Source organism: Glandiceps talaboti, chromosome 9 (genome assembly GCF_964340395.1).
Source record: "Glandiceps talaboti chromosome 9, keGlaTala1.1, whole genome shotgun sequence".
In the NCBI taxonomy this organism is placed as follows: Eukaryota; Metazoa; Hemichordata; class Enteropneusta; family Spengelidae; genus Glandiceps; species Glandiceps talaboti.
Genome location: NC_135557.1, coordinates 9,595,460 through 9,615,459, shown reverse-complemented (window position 1 = coordinate 9,615,459; position 20,000 = coordinate 9,595,460). Strand labels below are relative to the sequence as shown.

At 34.0% G+C, this 20,000-nt stretch overlaps 1 protein-coding gene and 4 non-coding genes across 5 annotated transcripts in view; 4 read left to right on the top strand and 1 right to left on the bottom strand.

Annotated features, from left to right (window-relative positions):
* The window catches only part of LOC144439769 (polycystin-1-like protein 2), a 62,282-nt gene extending 47,767 nt beyond the window's left edge, over positions 1-14,515 (bottom strand). Inside the window, exon 1 of the mRNA XM_078129002.1 lies at positions 14,316-14,515. Within this exon, the coding sequence (XP_077985128.1) occupies positions 14,316-14,379 (64 nt within the window). The 5' untranslated portion in view covers positions 14,380-14,515. The remainder of the gene's footprint in view (positions 1-14,315) is intronic.
* On the top strand, positions 137-207 carry Trnag-gcc (transfer RNA glycine (anticodon GCC)). The gene has a single exon. It is a non-coding gene; the product is annotated as a tRNA-Gly (tRNA).
* Positions 1,953-2,023, top strand: Trnag-gcc (transfer RNA glycine (anticodon GCC)). The gene has a single exon. It is a non-coding gene; the product is annotated as a tRNA-Gly (tRNA).
* On the top strand, positions 3,477-3,547 carry Trnag-gcc (transfer RNA glycine (anticodon GCC)). The gene has a single exon. It is a non-coding gene; the product is annotated as a tRNA-Gly (tRNA).
* Trnag-gcc (transfer RNA glycine (anticodon GCC)) lies at positions 5,515-5,585 on the top strand. Its single transcript has one exon. It is a non-coding gene; the product is annotated as a tRNA-Gly (tRNA).
* Positions 14,516-20,000: the final 5,485 nt, after the last annotated feature.

The window sequence follows — 20,000 nt, the reverse complement described above, 5'->3', positions numbered from 1 at the left end:
TCTTTGAGATATTAATGTTTATTACTAATCAAGACAAGGTGAGTTGATATTGAATCTCGGATGATGTCTCTGGCGATCATGGTAAAAATAATCAAAATATAAAGATAGTAAAAGGTGTTAATAAGAGAAATGTAAAGCACTGGTGGTTCAGTGGTAGAATTCTCGCCTGCCACGCGGGAGGCCCGGGTTCGATTCCCGGCCAATGCATGCTATTTTTCATAGCTTTTGCCGTATGTTGTACTGTCCGACAATAATAATTGACAAGTTACTTGAGAACATAAAACTTTTTTATTTATTCTATTGATTTGATTCGTAATTCAAAACTTGATATTAAGTTTCATTTTTTATGTTTTTAATATTATAGCATTTAAACTATTTCCAAAAAACAACACTTCTATTGTCATGTACTAAATATTGAGATTTTACTTAAAGCGTAAAATGCACAGTCTCTCTGCGACGTTGTATCACACATAGCTAGTGAAAACTAACTTGCAATGCGCTCATGTAACATCTATCCAAGGTTAGCATTTGTTACTCAATTTAATATGTATGTATGTATGTATGTATGTATGTATGTATGTATGTATGCATGTATGTATGTATGTATGCATGTATGTATGTATGTATGTATGTATGTATGTATGTATGTATGTATGTATGTATGTATGTATGCATATATGTATGTATGTATGTATGTATGTATGTATGTATGTATGCATATATGTATGTATGTATGTATGTATGTATGTATGTATGTATGTATGTATGTATGTATGCTTGTATGGATGGATGTGTGTGTGTATGTATGTATGTATGTATGTATGTATGTATGTATGTATGTATGTACGTACGTACGTACGTACGTACGTGTGTGTGTATGTATGTATGTATGTATGTATGTATGTATGTATGTATTCATATAGAAATCTGGGGAAATACATATTCGACCACTTTGAAACCTCTCCTTCTTCTTCAAAAGAAGCTTGTCAGACTTATATCTTTCTCTAGTTTCGATGCCCCCTCCACTCCCCTGTTTTCCCGACTTGGTATTCTTAATATCCATAAGCTTTGTAAACAATATTCCTGTTTGTTCTTCTTTGACCTCAATAACAGTCATTACGCCCGTAATCTTCACCATTACATACCCCAACCCGTGCCTCACAATTACTTAACTCGTTCATGTCTCAGTGGAAACCTGCCAGTCCCTAAGGTAAAGCTCACGGTCAGCAAACATAACTTCAAATATGCTTGTACTCAGCACTGGAATTCACTCCCAACAACAATAAAACTTATTTCTAATAGACACCAATTCAAAAAACAGTTAAAAATACATCTTTTCACAGAGTAATGTTTTTTTTTTGTAACTTGCCAAATGCTCCTTTGTACTTAGACTTATCCGCATTTTCCAATTAGCCCTCTAGTCACATTGTATTTATTTTCACATTTCTTGTAAATAGTAGTTTTTAGTAGTTACATTGTATTTCACTATTTCTCGTATCATGTATTATAATTTAAGTAGTAGGTTGGATCATGGACACGACTAGGTATGCTTACCTATTTCCATGGTCCCCACGTTAATATATTTTATTATCATTTTTTTTCTGTATTCGAACTTTTGTCTTTTCTTTCGTGATTGTTTAACTTTGGTGAAATAAAGATTCATTCATTCATTCATTCATGTATGTATGTATGTAACTATGTATGTATGTATGTATGTATGTATATATGTGACGTAATGTGTTAACTTTAGATCTTCACTATTTGACTTCATTGTTCTGTAGATGTATAATTATAATATTATACAACTATTTTATAGTCTTTGAGATATTAATTTTTATTACTAACCAAGACAAGGTGAGTTGATATGGAATATCGGATGATGTCTCTGCCTATCATGGTAAAAATAATCAAAATAAATGAAAAGTAAAAGGTGTTAATAAATGAAATGTGAAGCATTGGTGGTTCAGTGGTAGAATTCTCGCCTGCCACGCGGGAGGCCCGGGTTCGATTCCCGGCCAATGCATGCTATTTTTCATAGCTTTTGCCGTATGTTGTACTGTCAATCCGACAATAATAATTGACAAGTTACTTGAGAACATAAAACTTTTTTAATTATTCTATTGATTTGATTCATAATTCAAAACTTGATATTAAGTTTCATTTTTTATGTTTTTAATATTATAGCATTTAAAGTATTTGAAAAAAACAGCACTTCTATTGTCATGTACTAAATATTGAGATTTTACTTAAAGCGTTGTATCAAACAGAGCGACGTTGTATCAAACAGAGCTAGTGAAAAGTAACTTGCAATGCGTGCATGTAACATCTATCCAAGGTTAGCATTTGTTACTCAATTTAATATAATAAGATCAGCTATTCTTTAATGTTGATATTGTATCGTACTGTGGCCCACAGCCTGACAAATTAAATCATTTCTTATGGGCATTTGGCCGTCAAGGATTGAAAAGCAACTGAAAATTGTTTGACACCCACAACAATGGATGCGAAGTGAAATTAATGGTGACGAACAACGCTTTCTTTTTGCCACGGAGATGTAATATAAAACTTGTTTCTAAAAATGAAAATATTATTTCTTGATATTTGAACTACTGTTGTTTAAAAGTGATCCATATTTCACCGAGTTACCTTAACTTCTACGCTACATGTACGAGTATGTAGACCATAATGTAATGCAAACATGAGTAACTTCAGCTGAACTTCTACAGTAACTGCACTGTTACAGTACACCACGTGTTGACTGTGATGGTCTTGATTTATGAGTAGTCCATGACTTTCAACACAAACATTGTCTTCGCTACATGCCATATGCTAAACGTTTCTATCTTTGATGTACACAAAATAAATACCAGTAAGGCAGAGAGTATGTATGTATGTATGTATGTATGTATGTATGTATGTATGTATGTATGTATGTATGTATGTATGTGTGTGTGTGTGTATGTATGTATGTATGTGTGTGTGTGTGTGTGTGTGTGCGTGCGTGCGTGTTTGTTTGTTTATTTGTATGTATGTATGTATGTATGTATGTATGAATGTGTGTGTGTGTTTGTATGTATGTGTTACGAGTCACCTAAATTATATCCATTCAGGATATTTTAGTAATATTTATTATGTACTCTGACTTGAAGTCAAAAAAGCATTTAAACTTTTTACATACAGTGACATTCCGTTACATAACAACATAAGTATTCGACATCGCGTATTTCAGAATTGTTTGAAGTGTCTGCAAGTTTTAATATGACATAATGTGTTAACTTTAGAATTTCATTATATGACGTCATTGTTCTGTAGATGTATAATTATAATATTACACAACTATTTTATAGTCTTTGAGATATGAATTATCTGTATTACTAATCAAGACAAGATGAGTTGATATTGAATGTCTCTGGCTATCATGGTAAAAATAATCAAAATATATAAAAAGTAAAAGGTGTTAACAATAAGAAATTGAAGCATTGGTGGTTCAGTGGTAGAATTCTCGCCTGCCACGCGGGAGGCCCGGGTTCTATTCCCAGCCAATGCATCTCTTTCTAGTTTTCATAGCTTTTGCAGTTTGTACTGCCAATCGGACAATGATAATTGACAAGTTACTTGGTGACAAACTTTTTTAATTATTCTATTGATTTGATTCATAATTCAAAACTTGATATTAAGTTTCATTTTTTATGTTTTTAATTTTATAGTATTTAAACCATTTGCAAAAAACAACAACATTTCATTACTTAAAGCGTAAAATGCACAGTCTCTCTGCGACGTTGTATCACACATAGCTAGTGAAAACTAACTTGCAATGCGCTCATGTAACATCTATCCAAGGTTAGCATTTGTTACTCAATTTAATATGTATGTATGTATGTATGTATGTATGTATGTATGTATGTATGTATGTATGTATGTATGTATGTATGCATGTATGTATGTATGTATGCATGTATGTATGTATGTATGTATGTATGTATGTATGTATGTATGTATGCATATATGTATGTATGTATGTATGTATGTATGTATGTATGTATGCATATATGTATGTATGTATGTATGTATGTATGTATGTATGTATGTATGTATGCTTGTATGGATGGATGTGTGTGTGTATGTATGTATGTATGTATGTATGTATGTATGTACGTACGTACGTGTGTGTGTATGTATGTATGTATGTATGTATGTATGTATGTATGTATGTATTCATATAGAAATCTGGGGAAATACATATTCGACCACTTTGAAACCTCTCCTTCTTCTTCAAAAGAAGCTTGTCAGACTTATATCTTTCTCTAGTTTCGATGCCCCCTCCACTCCCCTGTTTTCCCGACTTGGTATTCTTAATATCCATAAGCTTTGTAAACAATATTCCTGTTTGTTCTTCTTTGACCTCAATAACAGTCATTACGCCCGTAATCTTCACCATTACATACCCCAACCCGTGCCTCACAATTACTTAACTCGTTCATGTCTCAGTGGAAACCTGCCAGTCCCTAAGGTAAAGCTCACGGTCAGCAAACATAACTTCAAATATGCTTGTACTCAGCACTGGAATTCACTCCCAACAACAATAAAACTTATTTCTAATAGACACCAATTCAAAAAACAGTTAAAAATACATCTTTTCACAGAGTAATGTTTTTTTTTGTAACTTGCCAAATGCTCCTTTGTACTTAGACTTATCCGCATTTTCCAATTAGCCCTCTAGTCACATTGTATTTATTTTCACATTTCTTGTAAATAGTAGTTTTTAGTAGTTACATTGTATTTCACTATTTCTCGTATCATGTATTATAATTTAAGTAGTAGGTTGGATCATGGACACGACTAGGTATGCTTACCTATTTCCATGGTCCCCACGTTAATATATTTTATTATCATTTTTTTTCTGTATTCGAACTTTTGTCTTTTCTTTCGTGATTGTTTAACTTTGGTGAAATAAAGATTCATTCATTCATTCATTCATGTATGTATGTATGTAACTATGTATGTATGTATGTATGTATGTATATATGTATGTATGTATGTATGTATGTATGTATGTATGTATGTGTGTGTGTGTTTGTGTATGTATGTATATGTTACGAGTCACAGACCTAAATTAAATCCTTTCAGGATATTTTAGTAATTTTCATTATGTACTCTCACTTAAAGTCAAAAAGCATTTAAACTTTGTACATACAGTGACATTCCGTTATGTAACAACATAGGTCTTCGACATCGTGTATTTCAGAATTGTTTGTACAAGGAACGATTGAAGTGTCAGCAAGTTTTATTGTGACGTAATGTGTTAACTTTAGAACTTCACTATTTGACTTCATTGTTCTGTAGTTGTATAATTATAATATTACACAACTATTTTATAGTCTTTGAGATATTAATTTGTATTACTAATCAAGACAAGGTGAGTTGATATTGAATATCGGATGATGTCTCTGGCTATCATGGTAAAAATAATCAAAATATGTAAAAAGTAAAAGGTGTTAATAAATGAAATGTAAAGCATTGGTGGTTCAGTGGTAGAATTCTCGCCTGCCACGCGGGAGGCCCGGGTTCGTTTCCCGGCCAATGCATGCTATTTTTCATAGCTTTTGCCGTATGTTGTACTGTCAACCCGACAATGATAAATGACAAGTTACTTGGTGAGAACACAAACTGTTTTAATTATTCTATTGATTTGATTCATAATTCAAAACTCGATATTAAGTTTCATTTTTATTTTTTATTATTTTATAGTATTTTAACTATTTGCAAAAAAAAATCACTTATATTGTCACTTAAAGCGTAAAATGAACAGTCTCTCTGCGACGTTGTATCAAACAGAGTCAGTGAAAAGTAACTTGCAATGCTCTCATGTAACATCTATCCAATGTTAGCATTTGTTACTGAATTTAATATAATAAGATCAGCTATTCTTTTTTAATGTTGATATTGTAACGTACTGTGGCCCACAGCCTGACAAAATAAATCATTTCTTATGAGCACTTGGCCGTCAAGGACTTAAAAGCAACTGAAAATAGTTTGACACCCACAACAATGGATGCTAAGTGAAATTAATGGTGACCAACAATGCTTTCTTTTTGCAATGGAGATATACGATGAAACTTGTTTCTAAAAACGAAAACATTATTTTTTGATATTTGAACTACTGTTGTTTAAAAGGGAACCATATTTCACCGAGTTACCTTAACTTCTACGCTACATGTACGAGTATGTAGACCACATAATGCAATGCAAACATGAGTAACTTCAGCTGAACTTCTACAGTAACTGCACTGTTATAGTACACCACGTGTTGACTGTGAAGGTCTTGATTTATGAGTAGCCCATGACTTTCAACACAAACACGGTCTTCGCTACATGCCATATGCTAAACGTTTCTATCTTTGATGTACACAAAATAAATACCAGTAAGGCAGAGAGTATGTATGTATGTATGTATGTATGTATGTATGTATGTATGTATGTATGTATGTATGTATGCATGTATGTATGTATGCATTTGCAAGTATTAACTACGTATGGATGGATTGATGATTGGATGGATGGTCGACGTTTTGAAATCTATAAACAAGTCAACAAGTTATTTCCTACTCATCTCTGTTTTAAATAATAAATCCCCTACATATTCGTACTGCAATGAAATTGATAAACAAATACAAATATATGTGTAACAATACTTAATTCAAGATTACCTCGTACGACCCACATGCGCAAATTGTTTTCTCTGTAGTTCGTACGTGAATATGTTTTGGCGTAGATGTGAAACGGGGGATTCCTGTTTATGATATTCGTAACTTGCAATTTGTCCTTGTAAACTGTATTACAGTATTTGGAAAATTACACTTCAAGATACAATTCATGTTGTTGTTGTTGTTGTTGTTGTTGTTGTTGTTGTTGTTGTTGTTGTTGTTTAGGGTGTGATGAATGGATTACAAGAGTGGCCCTGAAGGGAAAATCAATAAATCTATGCGGGAGGATGTGCTACCTATCATTACGCTGTATAAAACTAGTGTTAGCAGTTAACTGATATTCTAATTTTCCGTATCTCCTGAACGAATCACAACTTCTTAGGATGTGCACTTTCCAACAAACATGCGGTCATCTTTCCTTCTGTAATTTCCTTAAAACATGACTCTTATTTCATTTCACAGCACGTGTCGATACTTTGAACGGACGTCGACTATGGTATAAATGCCGTCAATGATAATCTTTATTTCATTACACTGAACTACATAGCTTGTGACGTATGATTTATGACGTAGACTTCGACCTTTGACCTCAAAAGTACAGTCCACTCTCCTCAATACGGTCTCCTCTACTTAACCTAGAATTTCGTTAACGTTGTACAAAATGTGGTATCGTTAATCAAATTCACGTCGATTAGAAATTCAAAGTATGTTTTGAGAGTGCACTTGGTACGAAATTCAGGTATGCGATTGAACCATGTTGATGTTGAAGATGGCGAGAAAATTCCAAATTTATACGAATTATATATTTTAAATGCTTCCGTTTGGGAATACATTAAATGCAGACTTCTCTACTACAACGGTACCACACCGTCTCGTAGCACGTTTGTGTAGGCCCGGTGGAAAACAAAATGTCCTGGCATCTGGTTCTGGTTTGCTAGCAATCTCCGGGATAAATGTGGTATAAGGCCTAAACGAAGTTGTTTGATACCCGGTCCTACTTGTACTCATATACTGCCAACCCTAACCATTCTTTTTTATACATAATCGAGAATAAACTAATAAAATCACGCAAACAGTGAAGTCTCGCGATACGTAGTGGATGCGGAAACTGAGGTCAACTTAAAAAGACATTCTGAAACTGTTCTTCCAATCTGTAATGACTGTACATCCGATGAGAAGAAACCAATAACACAGAGACGACAATGGAAACACAGCTACCCGAATTCGACCCTCATACATGAAAAAACAACCTTCTCCGCCTATTCTACAGTACTTGTTGAGCGTAATCAGAACATCTCAATTTTTATAGGCCCGTTTTTTATGTAAATTATAATAAAGGACGCTAATAGTCGCTTGGCGTATTTGTCGGATAACAGTCATTGTGAATACGTCCTATACGTATCCAAACCTCTGGGTTTAATTTTGTTGCGACTATTTTTTTGTGAGTACATTTCAAATTCACGATAGAATCAGATAAAATAAAAACAGCAGGTAAACTTCCACTCCCAACAAGATGGTTTAACACACACACCCCTCCCTTTTTAAGGTGTCTCAAATCTCAAATTGGTGATTGCATATCAATTAGACTTAAACTGTAAGAGATCATGGATATTAAAATAGTGGGCGAGATAATGCCGCGTTAGTAACACTAAAGTTCGAACGAACTTGGATAAATTATTAAATTTAAACTTTCGGCATTTTACTGTCGGCCTAAGCTGAACAACAAAAGGTGGATACAGGATGAAATCAAATTATATCATAAATTCCGTAATGTAACACCCGGATGAAAATAAGTTTAGAGAAATAAAGTCAGTTTTATTTCATAGGCAAACTTTAATTTTGCACGTATCTCTGTGTAACAGATTAAAATTTCGTAATAATCGCCTCGTAAACTATAATATATAATACTGTGTATATACTCGTTAATAAGATTAATGGGTGATTTGAGAATCAGAGACTGTTAATGTATTTATTTGAAATGTGTCCTCTCTTTGTCAGACTAGTTGCAAGTTACTCCTTTTTTCTCATTGTGGTAGGCACTTAAATCACTACTTAAACATGTGATGGTGAACGAAATAATGTCTGTTCCCCAATATCTTGCAATGCGGGTATTTTTAGGTGATGATGATGATACGATGGTGGTGGTGGTGGTGGTGGTACTGATGATGATGATGATGATGATGATGATGATGATGATGATGACGGTAATGGTGATGATGTTCTTTGTGATTTTTGAAATATTTTATGAATATAATACATTTTAACATTTGTACAATGCACCTCAGAAATGAACGATTTAATCTGTTGCTGTTACTTCATTCGATCAAGTACACAGATCCTAACTGCTAAAAATTAATAAAATAATTTTTTGAAATCGAGGACAAAATAGTATAAAAAATTAGTCATTTTAGAATCTTATATGATTGTCGAATACTGAGGTAACTTTACGGGACAAGATTTCCTTGAAAAAGGACGGTGAACCCTAAAATTTGTTTCATTGTTTCAAAAAGTCTAGGAACACATTTCAAGTTTGGAGGGTTTATAGAGAATCTAATCTAGGGATGCACTGTATATTAATACAATCATTTAAGTTACGTTTCGACTTTCACGAATAATAAACTGATTAGAAGATTGACTCGTTGAAAGAGAGGTCATCTCAATCCCACAGATATCATCCCCCGTTTCTGTCGAATACATCGATCGTGAAAAGTGTCTCAGACTATATGTGCGTCGCAACCGTTGTATTGTATAAATATACATACACGTATAGTGAATATTTTACAGGGCTTACAGTTGCCAACAGTGTTATACACAGACACTTGACCTTTTGTGACATCTTGAACATTAAACACATCCATCAACATATCTCGCTGTCGTGATTTTGCGAGTGGGTGTTGTCGAAATACACACACAACTGTTTATTCTATTTTGACATATAGTGTATTTTCACATATATTATTAACACAATTACAAATGTAACCTTACAGTTTTACGTTACAATATTCTAAAAATCGTTAGATAGACAGATCGTAACTCAACGAAATTAACAGTAACAGTAGGGCGGATGATGAACGCAACGTGAATTCGAAGCTTGCCAGGACTGCGATGTAGATGCAGAACATATTTTCGTATGTTACAATGTACCAAATTTGTAGGGCATTAACACCACGAACCTGACGTACTCTAGATCTAGATCTATCGGTATGCTTATGTTTTATGAGACGGAATCAGTGAAGTCGTAATGTGATCCTAGACTGTGATGAGTTGTGTATAGACTACACCCACGACAGACATAGTTTACAATTTCTATGGTATTCAACCTGTCAAATGTACTCTGACAGTAGTTTATCTGACTTGTTGCAATTGATGATATACGATGGACTGTGACTAGCTTTATTTGCAACTGAAAAAGTTAAAGCTTGCGTGCCGTTTTCAAGTGACAATTACGTCAACTGCTACACTTTTTGTTTCATTTAATATTGGTACTCGCAAATCCGCAAAATAGAAACATGTAATGACTGACTGACTGGTTGACTGACTGACTGACTGACTGACTGACTGATTGACTGACTAACTAACTAACGGACTGATTGACTGATTGACTGACTGACGCTTACTCGATAGATAGATAGATAGATAGATAGATAGATAGATAGATAGATAGATAGATAGATAGATAGATAGATAGATAGATAGATAGATAGATAGATAGATAGATCGACTGCCCGACAGACCGACCGACATAATAATAATACTGCATAATACACAGTTCTTAAAACAATAATGTGACTATAATATAATGGTCAAATTTCTTTAAGTTCACATATCAGTAAAATAAACTTGATGCGAAAAACAAGAAACGATCTTTAAAATAAAGTCTCATATATATATATATATATATATATATATATATATATATATATATATATATATATATATATATATATATATATATATATATATATATATATATAATACAGTGATTGTTAAAGTTAAAATACACTTACGGGGGACATTTATATATATATATTTAAAAATGTCAAATAAATATAAAATCCGCATCAACATGACCACTTTCAAATAATGATTATAAGCTGCACCAATCAGTCATGTACATATAGTTTAAAAATGATCATTCGTGTTTTGGGTGACTGGCTAATACTCGTTCTGTCATATGAACCACTCGGCGTTTACATGTTAACGTAAATAAGTCCATTTTATATGCAAGAGGCTTTGTAGTCAACCTAAATTTGAAATAAACATCGTAAAGTGATATGTTCCATGGCAGTTTTAAACATTCTAACAAGATTATGCCATGTTTGATATGACCATTTCTGGGAAAGATACGATGTTATTAATTTGTTAGTATTCGTGATTACGTCATGAAACAACTATAGTAATTGCTCGTTGTGTGTGTATGCGTACGTATGATGAATGTATGTCAGTATGTGCATGTATATGTACATGATTGTATGTATGTATGTATGTATGTATGTATGTATGTATGTATGTATGTATGTATGTATGTATGTGTGTGTATGTATGTATATATGTATGTATGTATGTATGTATGTATGTATGTATGTATGTATGTATGTATGTGTGTGTGTGTGTATGTATGTATGTATGTATGTATGTATGTATGTATGTATGCATGCATTCATTCATTTGTGTTTATTTGTGTGTGTTTGTCTCTGTGTCTGTATGTGCATGCGTGCGTGTTCATGTGCATGCATGCACGCATGCATGAGTGAGTGAGTGAGTGAGTGAGTGAGTGAGTGTGTGAGTGAATGAGTGAGTGAGTGAGTGAGTGAGTGAGTGAGTGAGTGAGTGAGTGAGTGAGTGAGTGAGTGAGTGAGTGGATGCGTCGATTGGTGGATGGATTTTTAGTTCAAAGCGTTACATTTGTATTATATTTTCGATGTCAAAATGAAATAAAATAGTACCAGAAAGCTGTACAAAATTCATAAACTTGGCCGGGAAAAGTAGTCTAGAAAAGTCATCACAAACGTGTGCAATTCAGTTAACATTTTTTCGTCGTCTTTGACAAATGAAAGAAATAGAATTATGTTAATTGTCTAATTTTAATGTATGAACTTTGTCGGAGATGAAAACACTTGCTGTCAATAACATTATTATCAACAAAATGTTGTTTGTAATTTTCTTGAAATATATTAATCGAATTCAGTACAAGCCTAAAGGTTATCGGTTGAAAACTGCATGAAAAAATAATTGCGCTAGTCTAAGACATTGAGTGTATTTTGCGGCTTTTATTAATGTCAATCAACAATACTTCCAACAGTTTTTGTTTTTGTCAAAGTGTATTATATCTTCTTGTATGTCTAAAGATTTTAGAAAAAGGGGATTTAAAAAAATAAAAATGTCCATGTCATAATGTATGTTCTATATGAAGATAACTGAGCCACGGGGTAAGTTACCTAATCTAAAAATCGACTTTGTCAAACGGTCAGCGTGAGCGGTTCAGTGGTAGATAGAATTCTCGTCTACCGCGGCGCGGGTGGGTGGGAGACTCGTATTCGATACCAGACCGAAGCGACATTCTTGACAAAGTTTCCCTAAAGTCAATATTTTAACACTCAGATGATTTACTTCTGTCATCATACCATACCCTTCACTTTGTATGACGAAATACACAGATGCAAACAGGTCCCAAATGACAACACGAATATTCAATCAAAAGCCCTCATGACCATCAAACAGTAACTTTACAAACTACACCTGCTTTATTTTCTTACAATTTCCTGTGTTTTGCTGATAGAAATGCAAAAAAACTTCGGATAACAAAATTATAGTTTGGCCGTATTTTCATTTTAAAGCGTAAGTTTCGAAAGAGGTAACCACAACTTGATGATTATGATGTTTTTTTTTCAGATTTGCTGAGATAAAAACACAAAAGGGTCAGACACTGTTCTATGCAAAATAATGTAACTTTTGACCAGCAAATTAGACATGAACGAGTTCTCTCAAACGTTGTACAGTTTGTCTAATTAGTTGAATTGTTTTTCCCCCTTCTTCTCATTACCGATTGGCCGATCTGTTATGTTAAAGGTCTCGTGAGGAATAACTTCTTTCAGCCGCTGTTATCACTTTGAAGTCCAAACTTAAATCCTCAGGCCCTCCCCTATTCAATCAACAACCACATGCTAAATGTATAATCAGTTATCAATGCAAAGTACAAGAATCGGCAAACCGCATTTTTCACCCGAAATAAAACCCAACGAACTATCATTACGATCACTTCCTAGTCTATTTGACCCGCTCGGTCGACGTCAAAGTCTCTACCAGTGACTAGTACTTAAACCTGCAATACCTGCTATCACAAGAAGGGATATTTAAAAATTAACTTGAACTGTTTGGCAAGATATCCGTTTGAATGTTATCAAATTTAGATATTAATAGTATGGTGTCGATTTATAGAGTGTCGAAAAAGTCATCTAAGTTACCGAACACTTTAGTGACTTGAGGTACCTTTGGAGGGTTGTTAGTAGTACATTATATCTTAGAGCAAGTTTGACAACCAGAGATCTAGTGTAGTCGTCACATGAAACAAGAATACTATCCTCCCGCCATTCAAAAGTTACTATCAAACCAGAAAGACTATAGAGTTTCAGTAGACATAACAGCGGTTTTTCTTACATCTCGTACAACGTTTTGTGTTACGAATAATACAAATCATAATACAGGCAACGATATCGCGCACACACTTGAAAAATGTGACATTGTATCTCATTCATCATATACATAAACAGTTTTGTGTTTTTGAATCTTAAAAAACATCTTCCTTCTTTCATCCGACAGTGATTTGATTTATGTTCACAGTGAGATAAATTGTATCATTTTTTATCTGATTTTGCGCTATCAGTGTCTGTATTTAGTTTTATGTATTATTTGTAACCAAAAACCTTGTTTGAGATTGAGACGTGAAAAAAAAAATCGTGCTGCCTAATGAAACTCTATAGTCATTCTGGTTTGGTAGTATAAAGACTACTTTATCTATAACTTCTTAGAGATAAAACGATAAAATATCGGAAAGGAACTTCCTGTTGTAGAAAACAGCTTTTTACACATTTTGAAAACTACTTTAAACTATGGCGAGAGTAGCTACCTTCAATCGAGATATGGTGTCAGAATTTCCACATAAAATTGATAACATCTACAAATCGGAAAATAATTAAACTAATTGACACTGTTTTGTTTCTCCTTTGCCGTGATGACATTACTTATGAATATATCATATTGAAAAAATATGTACAGGAGAAACGATCAACAGTGCTGAAATAACACGGTAACAAGACAATTTGAAGGAAAAAGAAGATTATAGAAACCGACGCAACGCATTCTACTACTTTTCTCAACATAGAAGTGATATCAGGAGAGGTGAAAGAAACCAGAAACAAAGTTATTTAGTACATCAACGAGATAGAAGTAACTTGAGAAATTTGGGGTTGAAGTTTTACAATGCCCGCTCGTCGTCGAAATTTTTGGGAAGAAATTTTGACGTCCTCAAAATTCTGTGCTTAAAGTTTTGAACGGCTAACTCTCGTCCTCAAAATAAATTTCGGAAGATGAATAACGTTTCCAAATACTCACCTGTCGCCAAAATCAGCAAAACTGTCTTCATCGTGTGGGTCACTGCATCGTTCGTTGGTACCATCGACTCGGACGAATAGTAGTCCTAAATTGAAAATGAAAATCACCTCCTGTATTGCTACTGTTAAAATAAGTCCAATGTTACAACCCGCTCCGATGTCGTTGCCGCTATAGTGTGACCTATTGCGTGATGATTTATTTCGAAGTGACTCTTCTGTGGTGTAGTCTGCAAGTCCTTTTACCCACGTGACGTCAGACAAGACCCCCTATCACAGCAACGAAAGAGACAGTCGGCAGATGTGTATGGTAACTGTACTGCTACTACTACTACTACAGCGGAAGCCAAGCTTTCAACTAACTAAGATAGACTCAAACTAAAACTATTGTTGTGACATGTTGATATTAACTATTTGATGAACGTTGATTTAATTCTACAGACAGTAGGGCTGCGCTTCTGATGACTTCAATGGTCGTGCAGTGTACATACTTTGGGACTTCCAGTGTTTAAATTGTTCATTACACGGTTAATATATCCGCATAACAAAATTACCACTAAATGTCACCGACTTGAATCTTTGTAAGCTGAGAGCTCGATTTCCTCAGTAGTAATAGCTTTCAGAGGAAATTACAAACACGGTGACCGACTTTTTTTTTTTAATCTGATATTGTCAGTCTCCCCAAGAAAGTGGGAATTAATACAGGCATGTGTCCTGGATTTAATTACTATGTACAAGGAGAGTCCTCCTACTTGTATGAATCATATCATTTCACAGTTATTCGGATGATGTAGTCATGGAAACACAACCACATTAACTATTTACCAAAATATGCAAAAAATAAAGAAAATGGTATAGGTGAACAGGTAAATCTAATTATCAAATTATCTAATTATTACTTTCAAGAAACCTCGGATCTCTCAATTTACCATGACTTTGTCTAAATTACTTTTGTAGCTAGGGACAGCATTGTTTATTTGGTTGTGTGTTTTATATTTCCTTCTCGTCTGTGTTGTATTTTTTTTTCGTTTGTTAAAAAATAGAGGTAAACATTTAAATCTAATTTATTAAAGTTACAAATAGAAAACGACCTGTCTTTGAGTTTTCACTACTCCTCTCCCGTCCCGACACATCATGAATGTTTTTACTATCTTCTATGAAATATACGATACAGTACACCTTCAACGAATTTTAACCAATTCGGTGAAATGCGAGACGCATGAATATCATGGCTATTACGCCCAACATTTCATCTATGACGAGATTTCTCTAATATTTTGATGCACAAACACATCTTAGTAACACTAACGCTCTATCGATTAAATGTATGTATGTAAAAAATAAATTAAAAAAAACACTTGTAAACAACTAAACATAATTTTCATAGCGAAATAAAAGATAACAAAATGTATATATATATATATATATATATATATATATATATATATATATATATATATATATATAAAGACACAGCTATATTTAAGTTTTCCAAACCAAAACACACACACGCACACACGCACACACACATACACACACACACACACACACACACACACACATTTGTGCGTGCGCTCACAATACCAATCGTGATCATTCTTGTTTAATACCTACAATGTATAAACGTACTATAAAATCAGCGTTAATGAAACACAATTTAATTTCACAGTTCAGCGAAGTAGAAGGTGGGTGGGGAAATATAGTGGTTACCATTTCCGATCGCAGGGACCTGTTGTCTGTGTCTTTTTTTTTTTATATATATCAAACACATTCATAATCGGGGGAAAGTTGTAACATTTCAATTCTCGACTTTTTCAGTTAAACTCGCACTTTTAAAATATCGTACAAACAACCATCACTCACTCAAAACGTCTGGTAAAATATTGATTACTTGTTGAATGTTTAATTTCTCATGCCGCCGTCTACTTATTGAAATATCTACTTCACATCCGGGTTCCATTCTGTGGTAGGAAAACACCTGTTCAAACCTTGAATAATTAATATTTTCCATCAAGTTATTTCATCGTCATTTCCGTTTCACCATCCTCGCGTATAGCTATCACTGACGTGATATACTTAGCAACAGACGCGTAACCATGGATACTGTTGTCCCACTAGCTATATCACGTACGGCAATTGTTATGCCGTAAAGCAATGTTGTAATTTTAAATCCGAATTATTTAACGGACGCATTTCAGCGGAGAAACCAAACAATGATAAAATGGCGACGAGCGTTAAGTCATTCATTGTCACCAAAATCACGTAATTCCCTTGGGAATATATTGATTTAAAAAATTAATTTGGTAGAATTACATTACCTTGTGCTGAACGACATTAGAATGTTTCAGACAGAAATCACGTGGGTGAAAAATGTTGTAAATGGACGGGTTAGAAATGAATTGAAAAAAAAAATATTACAATTGAAAGCTGCCAAACGATAAGCGTTTTGACTACATTTGTTATATTTTCATAGCGAATGTGGATGTTTACACTCACAGCATAATGCGTTAATTTGGGCAAATGGTGAGTTTGTTCTAGCAAGCTACTAATTAATGCAAAGCTGATAAACTCAGGTAAGACAGTGATACCAGGTAGGAAATAGAAAGAAAAACAAACAGTGAGAGGAAACAGTATTTAAAACTTTATTTGAAATATATACAGAAAATAATATTAGAAATCCGGAAAATCGCGAAAAAATTGATTATTTGTCCTTTTTTCCCTATGGTGAGACTAATCCGTGTGCGGCCTGTGTTGATAGTTTTTGAAGCACCTGCAACGAAACGAATTATTTAAAGCTGAAAGCCAAACAAAAAATGAGCATTTTCATAAATGTGTTAATAATAAACATAATTTGTGATAATACAAATATATCATAATCTAACAATAAAGGAAATTAATATGATTATCTGTTAAATTATTTTTTTATTTAAAAAGGACAAATCTGACAATCTATAATACGATATTTAGATATCTGCATGACTGAGTGCAGATCAGATGCCCTAAAAATTACTGAATAGAATAGCACCCTGCCTCACCCCACGCACCTGTCCTACGGTCTGACGTCATCTTTTGACGCTACGGAAAAAGTTCTACAGTCGACGGTCTGTCGTCTTCTAGGACATAAACAGACATTTATAAGACAATTAAACTCATGTCTGCAAAGTACTAAAATATCTAGTTTGTTGCAGCACATGCCGCCGCCACCTGGGTCATATATCACGTCATTTGAGGAGTTCAGCTGTGGTACACATATGTTGACCGTGACATTTAGCAGAAGTAGTTGACAGCTGTCGTGACCTCGCTAACAGAGTAGACATTGTCAAAGCGGGTCAGTCTCATTAAATGCTGTTTTACGGAGTGGGTATTTTACCGTTGCATGTAACAATAACATACTGAATTTTGTAATGTAGAAGTAACATTAAACTTGTCTGAAACCAAAGTATACCCGTGCTGTCGTTTACACGATTTAATGAACTATGTTGTATAAGCACAAGACATGTACAGACGTCACTACGAGAAGATGTGGATGACCGACGCTTTACACGAGCATTGGCAGGCTCACATTGATGATTGGCGGGCGCGTTTACACCCCCCCCCCCCACACACACACACAAGCGCACATGCTTATGCATTCATATTATCATACAAGACACTAATATAATACGAAAATAACCAGAAATATAATTTGGATTGATTTAAAGTAGAATGGCACACGATCAGTTTACTCTTTACTCAAGCGAAATAATAAAAAAACAAACATACATGTCATCTATAACATTACAATTGTCTTCTGGCATTGTTAAAACAATTAATCGCACAGTAGGAACTCCCTGGACATTTTTTGATACGTACAATAAATTACATTATCAGATCGTTTATGAGTTATATCTTAATATCAGGTTTGGGTTCAGTCAATTGCAAGCGGTGGTTAAGTGTCCTTCAGTAGGTACACTAGAACAAGTACCTTTTAATGCAGTAGAACAACGCCAAAACACGTATGAACTCAGCTTGTGTCCTTTTAAGTTTTAGATTAAAAATACACCACACTAATTCTGTTTGATAAAGAACTTCAGGAAATACGCACGATAAACATAATATATGGATAATTGTTATGTAATGTGTATAGTATAGCCTCTAGGCGTTGCCGAAATAGTTGCAAATAAACGACTGATTAATTGTGCTGCGAGAAAGAAAGAAAATGGATACGACATTGTCTATTTTGTCTACGTGCGGTAGCTGGCCACGGGACATACCACGTCTCTTGCGGGAAAAAAGTGTCCCAACACCATATCCATCGTGATGTGTTTCTCGGTTGCTGTTATACAGTCGACCCTTGATAAGTCGCCCTCGATAAGTTGCGGGTCGTGTGGTCCATCGGATTGTCGAGAGTTTATAGCGGGTGTAAACGATGTATTGTGATGAATAAATTATCACGATAATTAAACAGAACAAGAGCCGGGTATTAGTATTTGTCACATGCTTCGGAGGGTTGTCAAGGACAACAGCAAGCCCCCTCAAATGCGCCCTCGCTAGTTCATTTTCATATTCCTGATCGCAATGTTGTATTTAATTATCTGCAATTTATTGCGTCTTCTAGTTAAATACCATAAAAACACTGGCATTACAACAAGTATTTTAACACCGCCTATATTAGTTGAACTTAATTAATATATCACATACTCTTAACTAAAAGTATTGTTCTCGGAAATCTGAGTAAAAATGATATTGTTGATACACTGAAAAAAACAACAACCACAAGCTGGGTTCATGCATTTCGGGAAGGGGTTTGTCTTGTATAATCAAAATCTGTTTCCAGTATTCTAGTTATCGTGACATACTTAAAATAATCAGAACTTGCAATAGAGTAAACTCAAAGCCGGTAAAAAAGATATAACTTACCGTATATGCACGAGCCAGGTGCAACAAAAAATATAGAATATATACTCTGGTCGCTCTACGTCACCACAACGTGCGTGTATGTCACGACAACGCGTGTCTACGTCATTGCCATTGATTCTGCTGTGTTCGAAATGTGCATCAAAAAGTTCTAAATAAATTGCCATTATTCCCTTCGATTTTTTTATATTACTGGCAATGGTATAATTATGTTATTCTACAATATTTTTTCTTTCATTCAGCCGGAAAATAATCGATACCTATAATAGTGTTGTCACAAAGTGACAATGACATATCAGACCACTCTTTTTTCCCTTGGCTGAACGAAGAAAAATATTGGGGAATAACATCAAATTGTATACAAACGATCTGATGACATAATTTATCATACGTATAGAAAAAATGTACTATGCGAGCAACTCGTCCTACAGTTATCGTAATGTCATCGAAGGCAAACATTATTTTATATTTTGTCGTATTAATAAATACATTAAATATGTCATCTCACACATACACATGTACTTATAATAATACATAACATACTTCAGATAATCGTAATAATATTTATTAACATTCTGGAAAAGAACATTGGGGGGAAGATATGAGTAAATTTCAAAGCACAAAAAACTATTAAAACTATATTAATAAACTGTACTATATATTACATATTCATAAATATCACATATCTACATAAAAGTGGGAAACAAACTGATTCTTTTTATGCTCGATCACACTCAATGTATATCTTTGATATCCCTACTCTCGCATATATATATATATATATATATATATA